The sequence below is a fragment of the Oncorhynchus keta genome, chromosome 37, assembly GCF_023373465.1.
Source record: "Oncorhynchus keta strain PuntledgeMale-10-30-2019 chromosome 37, Oket_V2, whole genome shotgun sequence".
Lineage (NCBI taxonomy): Eukaryota > Metazoa > Chordata > Actinopteri > Salmoniformes > Salmonidae > Oncorhynchus > Oncorhynchus keta.
The window spans coordinates 11057872-11075999 of NC_068457.1; the positions used below are offsets into that span (position 1 = coordinate 11057872).

An 18128-nucleotide genomic window follows, 5' to 3' on the forward strand; every position below is an offset into this window, starting at 1 on the left:
AGGTAGTCCTGGGGCACAGTCCTAGGGCTCAGGTCCTCCGAGAGAGAGAAAGAAAGAGAGAATTAGAGAGAGCATATGTGGGGTGGCCCGTCCTCTTCTGGCTGTGCCGGGTGGAGATTATAACAGAACATGGCCAAGATGTTCAAATGTTCATAAATGACCAGCATGGTCGAATAATAGTAAGGGAGAACAGTTGAAACTGGAGCAGCAGCATGGCCAGGTGGACTGGGGACAGCAAGGAGTCATCATGTCAGGTAGTCCTGGGGCAAGGTCCTAGGGCTCAGGTCAGTTGAAACTGGAGCAGCAGCATGGCCAGGTGGACTGGGGACAGCAAGGAGTCATCATGTCAGGTAGTCCTGGGGCATGGTCCTAGGGCTCAGGTCAGTTGAAACTGGAGCAGCAGCATGGCCAGGTGGACTGGGGACAGCAAGGAGTCATCATGTCAGGTAGTCCTGGGGCATGGTCCTAGGGCTCAGGTCCTCCGAGAGAGAAAGAAAGAAGGAGAGAATTAGAGAACGCACACTTAGATTCACACAGGACACCGAATAGGACAGGAGAAGTACTCCAGATATAACAAACTGACCCTAGCCCCCCGACACAAACTACTGCAGCATAAATACTGGAGGCTGAGACAGGAGGGGACAGGAGACACTGTGGCCCCATCCGAGGACAGGGCCAAACAGGAAGGATATAACCCCACCCACTTTGCCAAAGCACAGCCCCCACACCACTAGAGGGATATCTTCAACCACCAACTTACCATCCTGAGACAAGGCTGAGTATAGCCCACAAAGATCTCCGCCACGGCACAACCCAAGGGGGGGGGCGCCAACCCAGACAGGATGACCACAACAGTGAATCAACCCACTCAGGTGACGCACCCCCTGCAGGGACGGCATGAGAGAGCCCCAGTAAGCCAGTGACTCAGCCCCTGTAATAGGGTTAGAGGCAGAGAATCCCAGTGGAAAGAGGGGAACTGGCCAGGCAGAGACAGCAAGGGCGGTTCGTTGCTCCAGAGCCTTTCCGTTCACCTTCCCACTCCTGGGCCAGACTACACTCAATCATATGACCCACTGAAGAGATGAGTCTTCAGTAAAGACTTAAAGGTTGAGACCGAGTTTGCTTCTCTGACATGGGTAGGCAGACTGTTCCATAAAAATGGAGCTCTATAGGAGAAAGCCCTGCCTCCAGCTGTTTGCTTAGAAATTCTATGGACAATTAGGATGCCTGCGTCTTGTGACCGTAGCGTACGTGTAGGTATGTACGGCAGGACCAAATCAGAGAGATAGGTAGGAGCAAGCCCATGTAATGCTTTGTAGGTTAGCAGTAAAACCTTAAAAATCAGCCCTTGCTTTGACAGGAAGCCAGTGTAGAGAGGCTAGCACTGGAGTAATATGATCAAATTTTTTGGTTCTAGTCAGGATTCTAGCAGCCGTATTTAGCACTAACTGAAGTTTATTTAGTGCTTTATCCGGGTAGCCGGAAAGTAGAGCATTGCAGTAGTCTAACCTAGAAGTGACAAAAGCATGGATAAAATAAAAAAAAGCTTGAAAACAAGCCTGCAAGTTGTGACCGGAAATTACGTGAAAGAGATCTCCTCTAGAGCAGTGATGTTTTGGGGCTGTTGCTGGGCAACACGGACTTTCAACTCCCTCCAAAGATTTTCTATGGGGTTGAGATCTGGAGACTGGCTAGGCCACTCCAGGGCCTTGAAATGCTTCTTACGAAGCCACTCCTTCGTTGCCCGGGCGGTGTGTTTGGGATCATTGTCATGCTGAAAGACCCAGCCACATTTAATCTTCAAAGCCCTTGTAGATGGATGGAGGTTTTCACTCAAAATCTCACGATACATGGCAACATTCATTCTTTCCTTTACACGGATCAGTCATCCTGGTCCCTTTGCAGAAAACCCCCATGCTTCACAGTAGGTATGCTGTTCTTTGGATGCAACTCAGCAATCTTTGTCCTACAAACACGACGAGTTGAGTTTTTACCAAAAAGTTATATTTTGGTTTCATCTGACCATATGACATTCTCCCAATCTTCTTCTGGATCATCCAAATGCTATCTAGCAAACTTCAGACGGACCTGGACATGTACTGGCTTAAGCAGGGGGACACGTCTGGCACTGCAGGATTTGAGTCCACGGCGGCGTAGTGTGTTACTGATGGTAGGCTTTGTTACTTTGGTCCCAGCTCTCTGCAGGTCATTCACTAGGTCCCCCCATGTGGTACTGGCTTAAGCAGGGGGACACGTCTGGCACTGCAGGATTTGAGTCCACGGCGGCGTAGTGTGTTACTGATGGTAGGCTTTGTTACTTTGGTCCCAGCTCTCTGCAGGTCATTCACTAGGTCCCCCCATGTGGTTCTGGGATTTTTGCTCACCGTTCTTGTGATAATTTTGACCCCACGGGGTGAGATCTTGCGTGGAGCCCCAGATCGAGGGAGATTATCAGTGGTCTTGTATGTCTTCCATTTCCTAATAATTGCTCCCACAGTTGATTTCTTCAAACCAAGCTGCTTACCTATTGCAGATTCAGTCTTCCCAGCCTGGTGCAGGTCTACAATTTTGTTTCTGGTGTCCTTTGACAGCTCTTTGGTCTTGGCCACAGTGGGGTTTGGAGTGTGACTGTTTGAGGTTGTGGACAGGTGTATTTTATACTGGCAACAAGTTCAAACAGGTGCCATTAATACAGGTAACGAGTGGAGGACAGAGCAGCCTCTTAAAGAAGAAGTTACAGGTCTGTGAGAGCCAGAAATCTTGCTTGTTTGTAGGTGACCAAATACTTATTTTCCACCATAATTTGCAAATAAATTCATTAAAAATCCTACAATGTGATTTTCTGGATTTCTTTTTCTCATTTTGTCTGTCATAGTTGAAGTGTACCTATGATGAAAATTACAGGCCTCTCTCATCTTTTTAAGTGGGAGAACTTGCACAATTGCTGGCTGACTAAATACTTTTTTGCCCCACTGTATATGTAGCAGCAACTTGCAGTAGTGCCTAGAAACCACAAACAAAAATACAGGAATAGTGACAAAGCAATGGACAGAAACAACACACGCTTGTGAAATTATCAGTCTGCATTTATTGCTGTTATAGTAAAATTCCCTAGTAGCTCCATCATGTTTCCAAATCTTGAACATCCATACTAGCTATTTGCTAGGCTGCCCCATGTGGAGTTGGTAGCAAATGTTTATATCCAAGTGTATGCTCCACCCCCCCGCAACAACTAAGAGCATTGAAGTGCGAGGCTCAATTTCTCCGCTGTTTTGGTCCCGTGGCTACCACGCTGTACAGTGTACAAGCACAGATGCTGTGTGAGAGTGAAGTGTTGCATCTCGCTCATCTCAATATCTCCAGTGCTGCTCGTGGCAACGTCACTTCACTGAGTCTACTTTTAATTTTGGGTAAATATTTAATAGAAATCTGGAACGCAGGACAGAGACTAGATGTTATCTGGACAATCCCTAACACTTTCTCCACGTGAGGTGGTGCAGGGATATTACTTTGTGTCATATCAGCCTCTTGCACCTGTGCTACATGAGAGTCAGATAATCTCTGCATGGATTACTTGTCCTTTCTGCCTCAACAGGGAGCAAAACAAACAGAAAATAGAGCGAGAGAGACCTTCTCAACAATCAGGCTCTTTCCATGGCAATTCCCAAAAATTGTTTAATGGCAAATATGTTTTTTATTTTGCCCATTACAGGTAATGAATGAATGAAAATTGACAAATGAAAGAAAGATGCTGGGAAGTGGCTGTGTGTCAAGGGGAAGTGGGATTAGTGGAGAGTGCTCCTCATGCTTTCCCCACTTTCATGATTTATCTGCAAATTATGTTTCAGGAAGTTAAGTCTCTAAAAGGGGAAAATAAAACGGTTCTCCCTCCATGACCTTGACAGATGTGGCTGCTGGGAGATTTGTTGTAGCCCTCTCCTGCCTATTTCAGTTCATAGTATTGTAGAGACCGTTCTCCAAAGTCCAAAACGATACATCAAGTTATATTATTGTAAAAGACAAGGCTCTTAAGTTAACAACTGTAAATATACAGTATTATTTGGTTGTAGAATACAGTCAAAATGGAAGCTACTTTCTTGGCTTTCCAATAATATTGTGTCTATTAAATTGCATGACATTTACAATACAACATGGACCTAAACTTACGTTCATATAGCTTCAATTTATTTTTGTTATACATTGTGCACACTTTTATACCCCCCCACCCCTTTTAATAAAAAAATCCCACCCCCTGACTTGGATACAGTAGTGGTCCATCCTTTTGGACATATTTTCATTTGTCACAGCTCATTTGCCCTGACAATGACAATCAACCTCCATTACCCACCTAATGGAGCGCTGGACCCAACGTACATCCAGCATTAGTCCTTAACAGATGGTAAGGATACCGACAGAACTCTACATCAGCAGTGTTTATCCTCCCCTCCAAGCCCCAGCCCCATGCACTGCAAAATAAGACTAAACTGGAGTTCCGAACAACATTCAGTTCCTATAGTAACATTCCTAAAAGCAGAAGGACATCCTCACCAGCTGTATACCACCCAGCCCATAACCATGCTGCTGTGTTGGCCTAATGTTCATTTTGAGAGCATCTCATTCTGAACCCCAAATAGTGGTGATATAATGCTGACTTCCATACAGTACATTGGTCCAATTGGTCAGCAAAAGAGAAAGCTACAACAGAATGAACCAGTGTGCCATGCAAATAGCCTTAGAATCGATATCAGACGGCACATTACACGTTGCTTAGTTGTTTATTTCATAGAATAAGTCTCCGGAGACTCGAAGAACCGCAGAACAGAAGCTAATGCCAGGCTTTCTGCTGAGGCTGCAGAAGGAAACACATTTCTGCCATCAGGCCACACGAAACAGATGCTACTAAACTGTTTCATTTAAAATACAAGGACAGCATTAAAAGCTCTTTAGATTCATTCATTTACACAAACTGAAGATAGGCGACTTGCGTCAGAAAACAATAAACTACAATAAAAAACCTGCAACATTTAAAAAAAAAGATGATACAATCCCCAAGAATCGTTTTTTTTTTTTTACAAAGAAGGATGCCAAATTCTACGTTGCAGAGCTGACCTTGGCATGAGGTGATGTGAATGTCAGCTCTTGGCATTTGCAATCAGGAGGCAATTGTTTGGCGACATTACGTGGCATTTAACTAAATTTCAGATAACAACATGAGGTTAATTAACTAGTTCTTTGCAAAATATCTTACACTTTTAGAAGTGTAAAAGTAAATATTTAATGAAACATTGTTTTCCTCGAAATTGAAAGACATTTATTTATACGGGCCAATGTCTTCTTATATGGCTGTTGGTAATGGTGGCTATCCAATATCCAGTATCCACTTCGCTCACAGGGATAATTCTATATGAACCACCCATCTACCATGAATCATTCATCTAAGGCTGCGTTTACACAGGCAGCCCAATTCGGATCTAATTCAGATTTGTTTTGACTAATTTGTCTTTTGATCAATCAGATCAGCTCGGTTCTATTCCAGCAATAACAGAATTGGGCTGCCTGTGTAAACACAGCCTTACATCAACAGGATTCACACAAGTTCAAGGCTTAAATTTCCATTCAAATGTTCTGCTTGGTGGACTTGATGTACAGTATGGGGGGACAATGAGTAGCCATGGAGGCTCTTCAGACAGTTCTATTCCAACATGGTATAGGGAAGGGATGACCTTTCCTTGTATATTTTTTTGTACCTTTATTTAACTAGGCAAGTCAGTTAAGAACAAATTCTTATTTTCAATGACAGCCTTGGAACAGTGGGTTAACTGCCTTGTTCAGGGGCAGAACGACAGATTTTTAATTTGAAATTTTACCTTGTCAGTTTGGGGATTCAATCTTGCAACCTTTCGGTTACAAGTTCAACGCTCTAACCACTAAGCTGAATAGGTATGAACTCCAGTCTACCTTCCACAGGGAGGCAGGTGATGCCTAGAATGAATAAGGCCTACAGAAATTTTCTAGCTGAATTTGAAAGCCTGACAGCTTTCACACATACTCTAGGGATAACATATGGGATTTCTTAGATGGTTCAGCTATATTCAATAGTCTCAAGTGGCTGTTTGCTGTATCTGACCACTGTTTTTTTTCAACACCACATTGGCCAATAAGGGAGACATCAGGTAATGTAGAATATTCAACATTTTCTGCCTGATCAAAAGCCTGAAAAGAAGCAGACAGAGTCATTAAAAAAACACACCCTCTATTTAGTCACGGGCATACTGTATGGGTGATAGTGTGGCGGCTAAGATTTGCATTTTGACCTTCTTGAGACAATTACAGGTTTGCCCTTTCTCCAGTGTGGCTGTCCAGTGACGGGAGAAAGACATCAAATGCCACCAGCTTGCACCTGCTCGTGTGTAAGAGGTTGACAGATATCCTTTTAGTCTCTTTCTTACTGACAATATTATCTTAGGGCAGAGTGATTTTCAAATGTCCATAATGTGTTTTAATCTATGAAATGAAGGGTAAAATTCATACCTAGAAGTCTGTGGGGGCTGCTGAGGGGAGGACGGCTCATAATAATGGCTGGAAAAGAGCGAATGGAATGGCATCAAACCATGTGTTTGAGCAAAAATATAAATGCAACATGTAAGTGTTGGTCCCATGTTTCATGAACTGAAATAAAAAATCCCAGAAATGTTCCATACGCACAAAAAGCTTATTTCTCTCAAATTGTGTGCACAAATTTGTTAGCTCTAGGAAGAGTCTTGGTGGTTCCAATTCTTCCATTTAAGAATGATTGAGGCCACTGTGTTCTTGGGAACCTTCAATGCTGCTGAATTTTTTTGGTACCATTCCCCAGATCTGTGCCTAGACACAACCCGATTTCGGAGCTCTACGGACAATTCCTTCGACCTCATTGCTTGGTTTTTGCTCTGACATACACTGCCAAGTGTGGGACCATATATAGGCAGTTGTGTGCCTTTCCAAATCATGTCCAATCAATTGAATTTACTACAGATAGACTCCAATGAAGTTGTAGAAACATCTCAAGGATGATCAATGGAAACAGGATGCACCTGAGCTCAATTTCGAGTTTCATAGCAAAGGTTCTGAATACTTATGTAAATAAGGTATTTCAGTTTTTTTTTTAAGTATAAATTTGCTAACATGTCTAAAAACCTGTTTTCGCTTTGTCGTTATGGGGTATTGTGTGTAGATTGATGAGGGAAGAAATGTTTTTAATCCATTTTAGAATAAGGCTGTAACGTAACAAAATGTGGAAAGGGGGAAGGGGTCTGAATACTTTCCTAATGCACTCTAATTTAATGTTAAATTCTCTACCATAAGCCTCCTCCAAAGTCGTTTTAGAGAATTTGGCAGTATGTCCAACCGAAAGTGATACGGTATTGTTTCCTCAATGAGGACTTTTAGTGCAATGAGGAAAGACCGCGATTTCCCTGGGAACTTGGGTGGAGACCAGAGCAATCGATCTTAGGCTCATTGATTAAGAGCATTTAATAGATCACAGATGAACATTTTTACCCTTCCATTTGACACCACAAAATAAAGTAATCAATATGACGTTTACACATTCCTCTCACAATTCTTACCCTTTGTACGCTTGACGGATTTGAACTTTTTAACACAATTATATGAATGTTATCAATCTCTATCAACTAATACTGAATGCATGATCTTTTTAACTTTAGATGTTTTAAGATCCTCACATACTATGAACTTACTAATACTTTTTAATGTATAACAGGCTATGAGTATTTCCTTTAACCTGTCACATATGGCGTTGTGTGTGAGTGAGTGGTTTGCTGATGTCAATGTTGTGAACAGAGTGCCCCATGGCGGTGGTGGGGTTATGGTATGGGCAACGAACACAATTGCATGTTATCGATGGTAATTTGAAGGCAGAGATACCATGACAAGATTCTGAGGCCCATTGTCTCATTTCTCAAGGATCTGTACAGAATTCCTGAAAGCTGAAAATGTCACAGTTCTTTCACTGCCTGCATACTCACCAGACATGTCACCGATTGAGCAGGTTTGAGATGCTCTCGATCGAAGTGTACGACAGCGTGTTCCAGTTCCCGCCAATATCCACCAATTCGCACAGCCATTGAAGAGGAGTGGGACAACATTCCATAGGCCACAATCAACAGCTTGATCAACTCAATGCGAAAGAGATGTGTCATGCTGCATGAGGAAAATAGTGGTCACACCAGATACTGACTGGTTTTCTTATCCACGCCCCTACCTTTTTTTAAGGGATCTGTGACCAACAGATGCATATCTGTATTACCAATCATGTGAAATACATAGATTAGGGCCTAATGAATTTATTTCAATTGACTGATTTCCTTATATGAACTGCAACTCAGTCAAATCTTTGAAATTGTTGCATGTTGTGTTTATATTGTTGTCCCGTATATTTGATACCATTCCAATAATACCGCTCCAGCCATTACCACAAACCCTTCCTGTCCAATTAAGGTGCCACCAACCTCCTGTACAGACATTTATGATACACTGGTGTCATTTTGAGATTAAGTTATTTTGAGATTTATAGCAGATAGCTATATTCAACTGAAGCAAGTTTGACATATTATGACACGTTTCCCAAACTAAACTAAACTAAGAAATGTCCCTTTTTCAGGACACAGTCTTTCAAAGATCATATGTAAAAATCCAAATAACTTCACAGATCTTCATCGCTAAGGGTTTTTAACACTGTTTCCCAATGAACATGCACCTGTGGAAAGGTCGTCAAGACACTAACAGCTTACAGACGGTAGGCAATTAAGGTCACAGTTATGAAAACTTAGGACACTAAAGAGGCCTTTCTACTGACTCTGAATAACACCAAAAGAAAGATGCCCAGGATCCCTGCTCATCTGCGTGAACGTGCATTTAGGCATGCTGCAAGGAGGCATGAGGACTGCAGATGTGGCCAGGGCAATCAATTGCAATGTCCGTACTGTGAGACGCCTAAGACAGAGCTACAGGGAGACAAGACGGACAGCTGATCGTGGTGGTGGGTCCGTCATGGTCTGGGGCGGTGTCACAGCATCATCGGACTGAGCTTGTTGTCATTGCAGGCAATCTTAACACTGTGTGTTACAGGGAAGACATCCTCCTCCCTAAAGTGGTACCCATCTTGCAGGCTCATCCTGACATGACCCTCCAGCATGACAATGCCACCAGACATACTGCTCATTCTGTGTGTGATTTCCTGCAAGACAGGAATGTCAGTGTTCTGCCATGGCCAGCGAAGAGCCCAGATCTCAATTCCATTGAGCACGTCTGGGACCTGTTGGATCGGAGGGTGAGGGCTAGGGCCATTCCCCCCAGAAATGTCCAGGAACTTGCAGGTGCCTTGGTGGAAGAGTGGGGTAACATCTCACAGCAAGAACTAGCAAATCTGGTGCAGTCCCCCCCCCTTGTTCATGGATTCCATTGAGCACGTCTGGGACCTGTTGGATCCTTATTCCATTTCTGTTAGTCACATGTCTGTGGAACTTGTTCCGTTTTTTTCTCAGTTGTTGAATCTTGTTATGTTCATATAAATATTTACACATGTTAAGTTTGCTGAAAATAAACGCAGTTTTAAGTGAGAGGACGTTTCTTTTTTTGCTGAGTTTATTATGTTATATTCGACATCAGTAATTACCTGCGCAGGATGACTGCAATCAAACGATATGGAACATATGTATAAGGTTGCTATGTTACGTTAGTGGAACGCAGAAACCAAAAATGCCCATGTCTGAGACAAACCTGGATTCACCAATCAAAATCCTACATTTACTGTCCCTTACATTTTGCTTTATCTTATTGGTTGAAACGGACCACAATAAATCCCACTTTACTTCCGCGCTGTTTGTTTGAAATTTGAAACTGACATTTTTGGAGAAACCAATCATCACAACCAGCACATACATGGTAAATATGTTAAGTCCAAACGTTATTGTCGGAAAGAAGTATTCAGAATGTTTTATGAATTATATGTTTTGTTTTGCGAAACATGCAATACTTGGCTAACTAGCTATCAACGTAGATTGCTAGCTAGCTAACAGTAGATAGCTAGTCTATGTGTTCAACGTCACTGCTATCTCAGCTAGCTAGTAAACTAACCCATTTTCACCCCTGCAGGTGGAGAAGAGATGGAACAGGTATTACAACTATGTTTGTGTGTTGTCATGGTGGGCTCAAAGGGGGACCAAGTAATTTGATAACCCCATATAACGTTAGGTGTTGACTGGGGGAGGGTACAGTAGGACACAGTGTCACACACCGAGAGCCTCCTGTCAAATAGAAGATGGAGCAAGAGGAACGCTTAGAATGTAATTATCTCATCGGGAACAGACTTGGTGGTGTGTATAGCCTAAAGTGTATAACATACTGAGAAGAGTCAGCGTTAGCCAGAGAGGAGATGGATAGGAAGAACACAAAAGCTGTGTTTCATTCAAGAGACAAGACATATGTGTTTCTGTGGACCTACAGCCAGTTTCAGGTAGAGCGGAGCTCATATTATGCATTGTATGCATTTCAAAAAACAAAACAAAATGGGTACAAACTGCATCATACTCCTTTGTGTGTTGTATTGTAATGGACCGTGTGATGTGGTGGTTTTGTTGTGTGTTTGGACCTAGCAGCAGGAGCAGACAGAGTGGGATGCTGTGAACAGACTCCTCCAGCACCATGGGTTCAAGCCGGTACACTTTGCCGATCCCGTCGAGAATAAGAACCTTGCAGGTAATGGTTTAGTATGTTTTTGTATCATCTTCTTGCTGTAACATTCTGAACTGTCATATCTTAGCTAAATGTCTTAACTCACTTCTTGGATCATGTTGAACAATTCTATAAGGAGGAGTGTTAATGCTTTAGACCGCTCAACATGCTACTGTCTGTCTTGTGTTTCTGTGTGTGCAAATTATTTCATAATTATTGGCTCTAGGTGTGCATTGTCTCGTCTAAGTTAGTACTCAAACTCACCCCTCTGTGTGATGAGCCTTTCCCCAACTGGGAATCATTTGGTGCACACATTGCTCCTGTTCTGCTTATTGGCTCTCTATTTCCAGTAGGCTGCCAGCCAGGGTCTGAATGTTTCTGGCTACTTTTCTCAATGTTATTTAGTGAGGCACTGGTCATGGTACCCAAACAATATAGGTCTATAATTAAAAAGAACTAGAAGGAAAATGGACAATAAGATATTCTACTTTAATGTTTTGTCATTTTGCTCATAGATTTGGTTCTTCTGGAGAAGAAGTCTGCCCGTGACATCAGGACAATGCTGCGGACGATGCTTACAGACTCGGACAGGAGACAGACCTTGATTCAGGAGCTCATCCAGTCCAACAACCAACTTAAGTAAATAGTTATATACAGTTGAAGTTGGAAGTTTACATACACCTTAGCAAATACATTTAAACTCAGTTTTTTCACAATTCCTGACATTTAGTCATGGTAAAAATGCCCTGTCTTAGGTCAGTTAGGATCACCACTTTATTTTAAGAATGTGACATGTCACCACATTCCCAGTGGGTCAGAAGTTTAGACACTCGATTAGTATTTGGTAGCATTGCCTTTGAATTGTTTAACTTGGGTCAAACGTTTTGGGTAGCCTTCCACAAGCTTCCCACAATAAGTTGGGTGAATTTTTGCCCATTCCTCCTAACAGAGCTGGTGTAACTGAGTCGGGTTTGTAGGCCTCCTTGCTCGCACACGCTTTTTCAGTTCTGCCCACAACTTTTCTATAGGGTTGAGGTCAGGGCTTTGTGATGGCCACTCCAATACCTTGACTTTGTTGTCCTTAAGCCATTTTGCCACAACTCTGGAAATATGCTTGGGGTTGTTGTCCATTTGGAAGACCGATTTGCGACCAAGCTTTAACTTGACTGATGTCTTGAGATGTTGCTTCAATATATCCACTTAATTTTCCTACCTCATGATGCCATCTATTTTGTGAAGTGCACCAGTCCCTCCTGCAGCAAAGCACCCCCACAACATGATGCTGCCACCCTGTGCTTCACGGTTGGGATGGTGTTATTCGGCTTGCAAGCATCCACCTTTTTCCTCCAAACATATTAATAGTCATTATGGCCAAACAGTTCTATTTTTGTTTCATCAGACCAGAGGACATTTCTTCAAAAAGTACAATCTTTGTCCCCATGTGCAGTTGCAAACCGTAGTCTGGTTTTTTTATGGCGGTTTTGGAGCAGTGGCTTCTTCCTTGCTCAGCAGCCTTTCAGGTTATGTTGATATGACTGTGGATATAGATACTTTTGTACCTGTTTCCTCCAGCATCTTTACAAGGTCCTTTGCTGGTGCTCTGGGATTGATTTGCACTTTTCACACCAAAGTACATTCATTTCTAGGAGACAGAACGCGTCTCCTTCCTGAGCGTTTTGATGGCTGCGTGGTCCCATGGTGTTTATACTTGAGTACTATTGTTTGTACAGATGAACGTGATACCTTCAGGCATTTGGAAATTGCTCCCAAGGATGAATCCGGCTTGTGGAGGTCTACAATTTTTTTGAGGTCTTGGCTGATTTCTTTTGATTTTCCCATGATGTCAAGCAAAGAGGCACTGAGTTTGAAGGTAATCCTTGCAATACATCCACACCTCCAATTGACTCAAATGATGTCGATTAGCCTATCAGAAGCTTCTAAAGCCATGACATCATTTTCTGGAATTTTCCAAGCTGTTTAAAGGCACAGTCAACTTAGTGTCTGTAAACGTCTGACCCACTAGAACTGTGATACAGTGAATTAGTGAAATTATCTGTCTGTAAAGAATTGTTGGAAAAATGGTTTGTCATGCACAAAGTAGATGTCCTAACCAACTTGCCAAAACTATAGGTTGATTAACAAGACATTTGTGGAGTGGTTGAAAAACGTGTTTTAATGACACCATCCTAAGTGTATGTAAACTTCCGACTTCAACCGTAGTTATAGAATTCATATTAAATAGTTATATATTTTTAAAATCATTTGAGACACTCATAGACATGCAGAACATTGCTTTGCCAGTCAGTATGTAGGAAATCTTACTTCTTGAAGCCTAATATTTTTGAGCCCCCAATTATTTGATCCTGTTTCTCACCTCTTTAAACATTCCTCCATCACCTTGTATGATTATTAGAATAATCTCCACGTCAGAATGAAATGTTTTTGGCAAGTCTGTGGTTCATCCATCTACCTAATAATGTAGATCCATGATCATTTTTCAGCCAGCTGTTGTCACACAATAGTCTTGGTGGACATGAGTAGTAAGCCCAATACAGAGAGGGGTAAGAGGTAGACATGGGTCCGGCGTCCACCAGCTGCTCAGCCAGCAAGTGTTAACCATTGGGGCGTGACAGAGGGAGATCACCTAGCCTGAACATCAATCTATCACCATGTTAAGCCTGTCTGTCAGAGAACCTCTCTTTCGCCTGGAATTTAATCTGATATGGTATTTTTTCCCAAAACATCAGTTCGGATTCCAGGCTCCCTCACTTTAGCTTCTCTCCTGGAAAGATAATTGATGTTTTTTGCCTGTTTTTCTAGGACAGGTTATTGATATATCTGACGAATCAATATATGATCCAAGGTTGGATTTTATATTTCATATTGCCCAGTTGATCACTTGAATAATTATCTATATCCTCTTAACCATAATTTCCTGCAAAAGGTCTTCTGTTTGATATGTTCAATATGGCCCTCTTCAATTTATATTATCCAATTAAACAGGAGGGCGGCAGGTAGCTTAGCGGTTAAGTGCGTTGGGCCATTAACCGAAAAGTCGCTGGTTCAAATCCAGAGCTAACTAGGTGAAAAATCTGCCTGTGCCCTTGAGAAAGGCACTTCACCCTAATTGGTCCTGTAAGTCGCTCTGGATAACAGTGTCATAACAGTGTCTGCTAAATGACTAATGTAAATTTAGGATTACATAGAATTGAATAATCTTATGGACAATTATCTAGCATTTAGTAAGGGTTTAATTGTGTCCCAAAGGAATAGTAGCAATGCTTCAGTGTGACATTTCTGTCTTTGTGTTGCTTTACAATTATCTGTATTGTATCATAATCCATTAGACCTGCCAGCTTTAGGTAAAGTGTTGCCGGTGTTTGTTCCAGAGAGGAGGCTCAGCAGCACGTTAGCCGCGCTGCCCGTCAGTCCCAGAGGGTGACCGAGTTGGAGGGAGTTCTGGACGGGGTGAAGAGCAAGCTGCAGGACCTGGAAGACGGTTACATTGGCAAGGCCGCGCAGCAGCACAGCAAAGTGCACCAACTTCAGCAGGACAAGAGAGATGCACAGGTAGGTGGTGCCCTGGAAATAGCAGGGGCTGGTTTACCGGCAGACACAGATTAAGTCTAGTCCCAGACTAAAAAAAACGCTTTCAATGAAGATTCTCTATTCACCATGCTTTTTAGTCCAGGTTGAGGCTTAATCTGTGTCTGGGGAACTGGCCACAAGGGCTTTGTTGTTGTTTTTTTCCCAACAGCACATGGTACCCCCCGATTATACTGTAACTGTCTTGTTTGTCTTTTCTTGTTGTTTTGTTTGCCTGCTCTGCCGCTGGTAGAAACGCTGCCAGGGCCTGGAGCAGAAGCTGTCTGAGGAGAAAGATGTGACTTCCCAGCTGCAGAGGAAGCTCTACTTCACTGTGACAGAGGAAGAAAAGCGGGTTGCTAGGCAGAACCAGGTGTTTCAGCAGATCCACAAGAGATCAGCTCGGCCCAACTCACCAGTGGACCAGCAGTAAGATGAACCGCTGCTGTCGTTAAGACCATAGATTAGGATTCATAATACAGCATTTTACCCGTGCTTAACTAAATTATTATAGATTATGGCTGGAAGTTATAGGATTTAAAATACCTTTCTTTTCTATCAGGGTGTTGGATGTAATTGACATCTATGAGGCCCAAATGGAACAGCTCCGCGATGATATCAAGTAAATATTGCATAGAATCTTATTTTCAATGTTTTGCTTAGTTTTTATGACAACACCCTTTCTCACTGTAAGACTAAAGAAAAGTAGACAGATGTCCCTAACCAACCTTTACTTCTTCCCTCAGGTCCCTCAAAGGAGAGTCTGGGGGATCACAAACATCTGACCAATCGCAGAGCAGCATGAGAAGCAACACCGGGGTCTCCCCCAATCACAAAGCTCTCCTGCAGGTGACTTCCTGTACTTTTCTAACACGATGAACACCAGAACTATTCATGGTTCTGGATGACTTGTCTTGAACAGTGTAACGACTGTTCCTCTTCCCCACAGTCCATGATCATGATCTAAGTTCCGAATCTTACTTCTCCCCAATAGTCCTATCAGGAACAGTTAAAGGACACCAAAGCGCAGAGGGTGGAGCTTAGGAAAGAAATTCAGCAGTTGAAGCAAGACTTGGAATCTAGGCCCACAGTGAAAGAGCTGAAGTCATACAAAGAACAACTGAGACGCATGGACAGACTTATTCAGCGGAATAACATGAGGTGGGAAAACATTACGCAACTGTCGTCATTCTTGGATGCAACGAGCACCACAGCTTGACCTCACAGTTAACCCCTTCCTTACCTTAACCTAGAGCGCTGCCTGTCCTATTGGTAGTCATATCATCTCCTTTACCTCCACCACAGGTCTGCTCGGGAGTTTAAAGAAGAGGAGAGTGCTGCTCTGAGTAACCAGGAGGTGGCGAAGGCAAGGGCCTTGGCTGCCAGGCACGAGAAGGTACTCTGTTTATCTTCCCTTGTCTAAAGCAGGAGCGAGTATCAACTCACTTTACTTTGTTTTTGATTGACTTTGCTGGACTATTTGCCTTGCCTGACTTTCAGGTTCTGAATGACATCAGAGCGGTTTTGACTACTTCCGGGGCTCCACTGAGGCTCCATAGAGCGAGGCCATCAACCAGTCATCAGTTGTCCAACGGGGCCTCAGAGATGGTCGAGTTTGACGAACTCCTCTCATCTCTGGAGATGTGGGCTGACCAACTGGCTTCACTGAAGGTGAGAGCTGACTGACTGTCTATAAAGTGCATCTACCATGTATGCAGCCAGGTCCAATGGTCCAGTGTCAACTTGCCCTGTCACTGAAAGCCAGAGAGTTTAGGAGCTCTTCATATCTTCAACATCTCAGTTTTCTATGATATGTATGGCTAGAATAGGCTACTTTAACTGCGTACTGTTTACCATTCTCTAGTCTAGAGACCCATGTCTTTACTTGTCTCTCTGTGTGCTTAGGACCTGCACTGTGCCTTGAGTAAGTTGATGCTGAGACTGTTACCATGGCAGCCAGCAGGCGCTAATAGTCTTACGGAAAGTGTTCGAGTGGAGGACCTTATGCTATTGGTGGACACACTGCTAGAGGAGACCAACTCTGGGGAGGATAAGGTTGGTAGTCCTGGCTTACAGCAGTGGATGGAGTAACCATGGAAATTACATCTCAACTTTAGATAAGGCAAAACATTGTTTCTCGGATCATTTCTCATGTAAAATGTTTGTGATACAGCAATATTCTCAGTCTTTATGTGAAACTAACTCTAACCAGGTGTTGAGGAGCCCCACTAAGAACACTCTCCAGTCCATGGTGTCCCACTTCCAGAAGCTGTTTGATATAACCTCCCTCAGCGGGGTGTATCCACGCATGAACGAGGTCTACACCAGGCTTGGGGAGATGACCAACGCTATGAGGAACCTGAGGGACATCCTGGCCCTGGGTAGGACTGTCTACAACTCATTTTAGCTATTCTACAGCACCCTTGGGGAAAGGGGGATACCTAGTCAGTTCTACAACTGAATGCCTTTGTCCATTTATTTCCCAACCCCTCTGAATCAGAGGTGCGGGGTGCTGCCTTAATTGACATCCACGTCTTCGGCGACCAATAGCACATACTGTACTGGTCAATTCATGTTCTCCAGAACATAGACTGAACAACAATATAAATGTAATATGAAACAAGGTTTTACTGAGTTACAGTTCATGCAAGGACATCGTTCAATTGAAATAAATCCATTAGGCCTTAATCTATGAATTTCACATGACTGGGAATACAGATATGCATCTCTTGGTCACAGATGCCTTAAATGCACATGGTCTTTTATTGTCCCCAGCACAAGGTGCACCTGTGTAATGACCAGCTTCTTGATATGCCACACCTGTCAGGTGGATGGATTATCTTGGCAAAGGAGAAATGCTCACAGAGATGTAAACACATGTGAGAGAAGCTTTGAGCGTATGGAACATTTCTGGGATCTTATTTCAGCTCATGAAACCAACACTTGACATGTTGCGTTTTATATTTTTGTTCAGTGTACTTGGTTGAGGGATGTTATTCCTTTCCCACTTCTAAATTTAATTTCAGACGACAGAGCGCCCCCTAGTGAGGTGGTAAACCAGGTAGCCAGTCTAGTCAACTCCCCAGAGGCCACGGTTGGCCACGTCCTCCTGGGAACCAGTGATATTGACAGGTACCAGCAGCAAATCTCCAGAATTTATTTTGTTTTATTCTGTGTAATGTTGTCTTAATGTTATAAAATTAGCCTACTGCCTGGGGTTAAATATGTGCGCTTGTCAGTATTATTTTGAAGGTAAAGGAACATGAGGAGTTCTTCCCTGCATTCTACTTTTTGGTTCAGGAGCTGCTCCAGACTCTCGGTAAGGAGACGTTGCCATCCAATAATGCATTTTGTTTGAAATCATTTACTGATCATGTGGTTAGTACATCTATTTTGGTTGATCTTTCAGATGTTGACTGTCTGGATGACATCATGCCCGTTCTGAGGTCACTAAAGTCAAGAGCAGAGTAACACCGGTGCTTTGTAATTATGTTTTTGTGTATTTGCTGGAGTGATTTTATGGAGTTTCTTTTATTTTATTGTCCTTTTCTCCCCAATTTCATGGTATCCAATTGTTAGTAATTGCTATCTTGTCTCATTGCTACAACTCCCGTACGGGCTCGGGAGAGACGAAGGAAACACAGTGCACCTGGCGACCTGGTTAGCGTGCACTGCGCCCGGCCCGCCCCAGGAGTCGCTAATGCGTGATGAGACAAGGATATCCCTACCGTCCAATCCCTCCCTAACGGCTTGGAGTTGTACTTTTGATATGTAAATAAACAAGATTAATTAATACCTCTTCCAACATC

General features: G+C 43.0%; 1 protein-coding gene across 5 annotated transcripts; it reads left to right on the top strand.

Moving 5' to 3' along the window:
• Nucleotides 1-9816: 9816 nt before the first annotated feature.
• cep70 (centrosomal protein 70) lies at nt 9817-18114 on the top strand. 5 transcript variants are annotated; one of them, XM_035755053.2, is made up of 16 exons: nt 9833-9945; nt 10156-10175; nt 10656-10758; nt 11250-11373; nt 14124-14304; nt 14573-14748; nt 14882-14941; nt 15066-15168; nt 15314-15480; nt 15625-15715; nt 15820-15990; nt 16225-16374; nt 16532-16700; nt 17346-17451; nt 17559-17638; nt 17729-18114. In XM_035755053.2, exons 2-16 carry the CDS (start codon nt 10167-10169, stop codon nt 17788-17790), a joined length of 1752 nt encoding a protein of 583 aa, XP_035610946.1. In that variant the 5' UTR covers nt 9833-9945; nt 10156-10166; the 3' UTR covers nt 17791-18114. The 5 variants fall into 5 exon arrangements, with proteins under 5 accessions (XP_035610948.1, XP_035610946.1, XP_035610947.1 ...); XM_035755054.2 differs by having other exon boundaries at nt 9836-9945; nt 10659-10758; XM_035755055.2 differs by lacking the exon at nt 10156-10175 and having other exon boundaries at nt 9817-9945.
• The last annotated feature ends 14 nt before the right edge of the window (nt 18115-18128 follow it).

Coding starts and splice junctions, on each gene's coding strand:
- cep70 (XM_035755052.2), top strand. CDS start 10,436: ATGGATAGGAAGAACACAAAAGCTGTGTTTCATTCAAGAGACAAGACA. Junction 14,749..14,881: donor AACTCACCAGTGGACCAGCA/GTAAGATGAACC, acceptor CTTTTCTATCAG/GGTGTTGGATGTAATTGACA. Junction 15,481..15,624: donor ATTCAGCGGAATAACATGAG/GTGGGAAAACAT, acceptor CCTCCACCACAG/GTCTGCTCGGGAGTTTAAAG.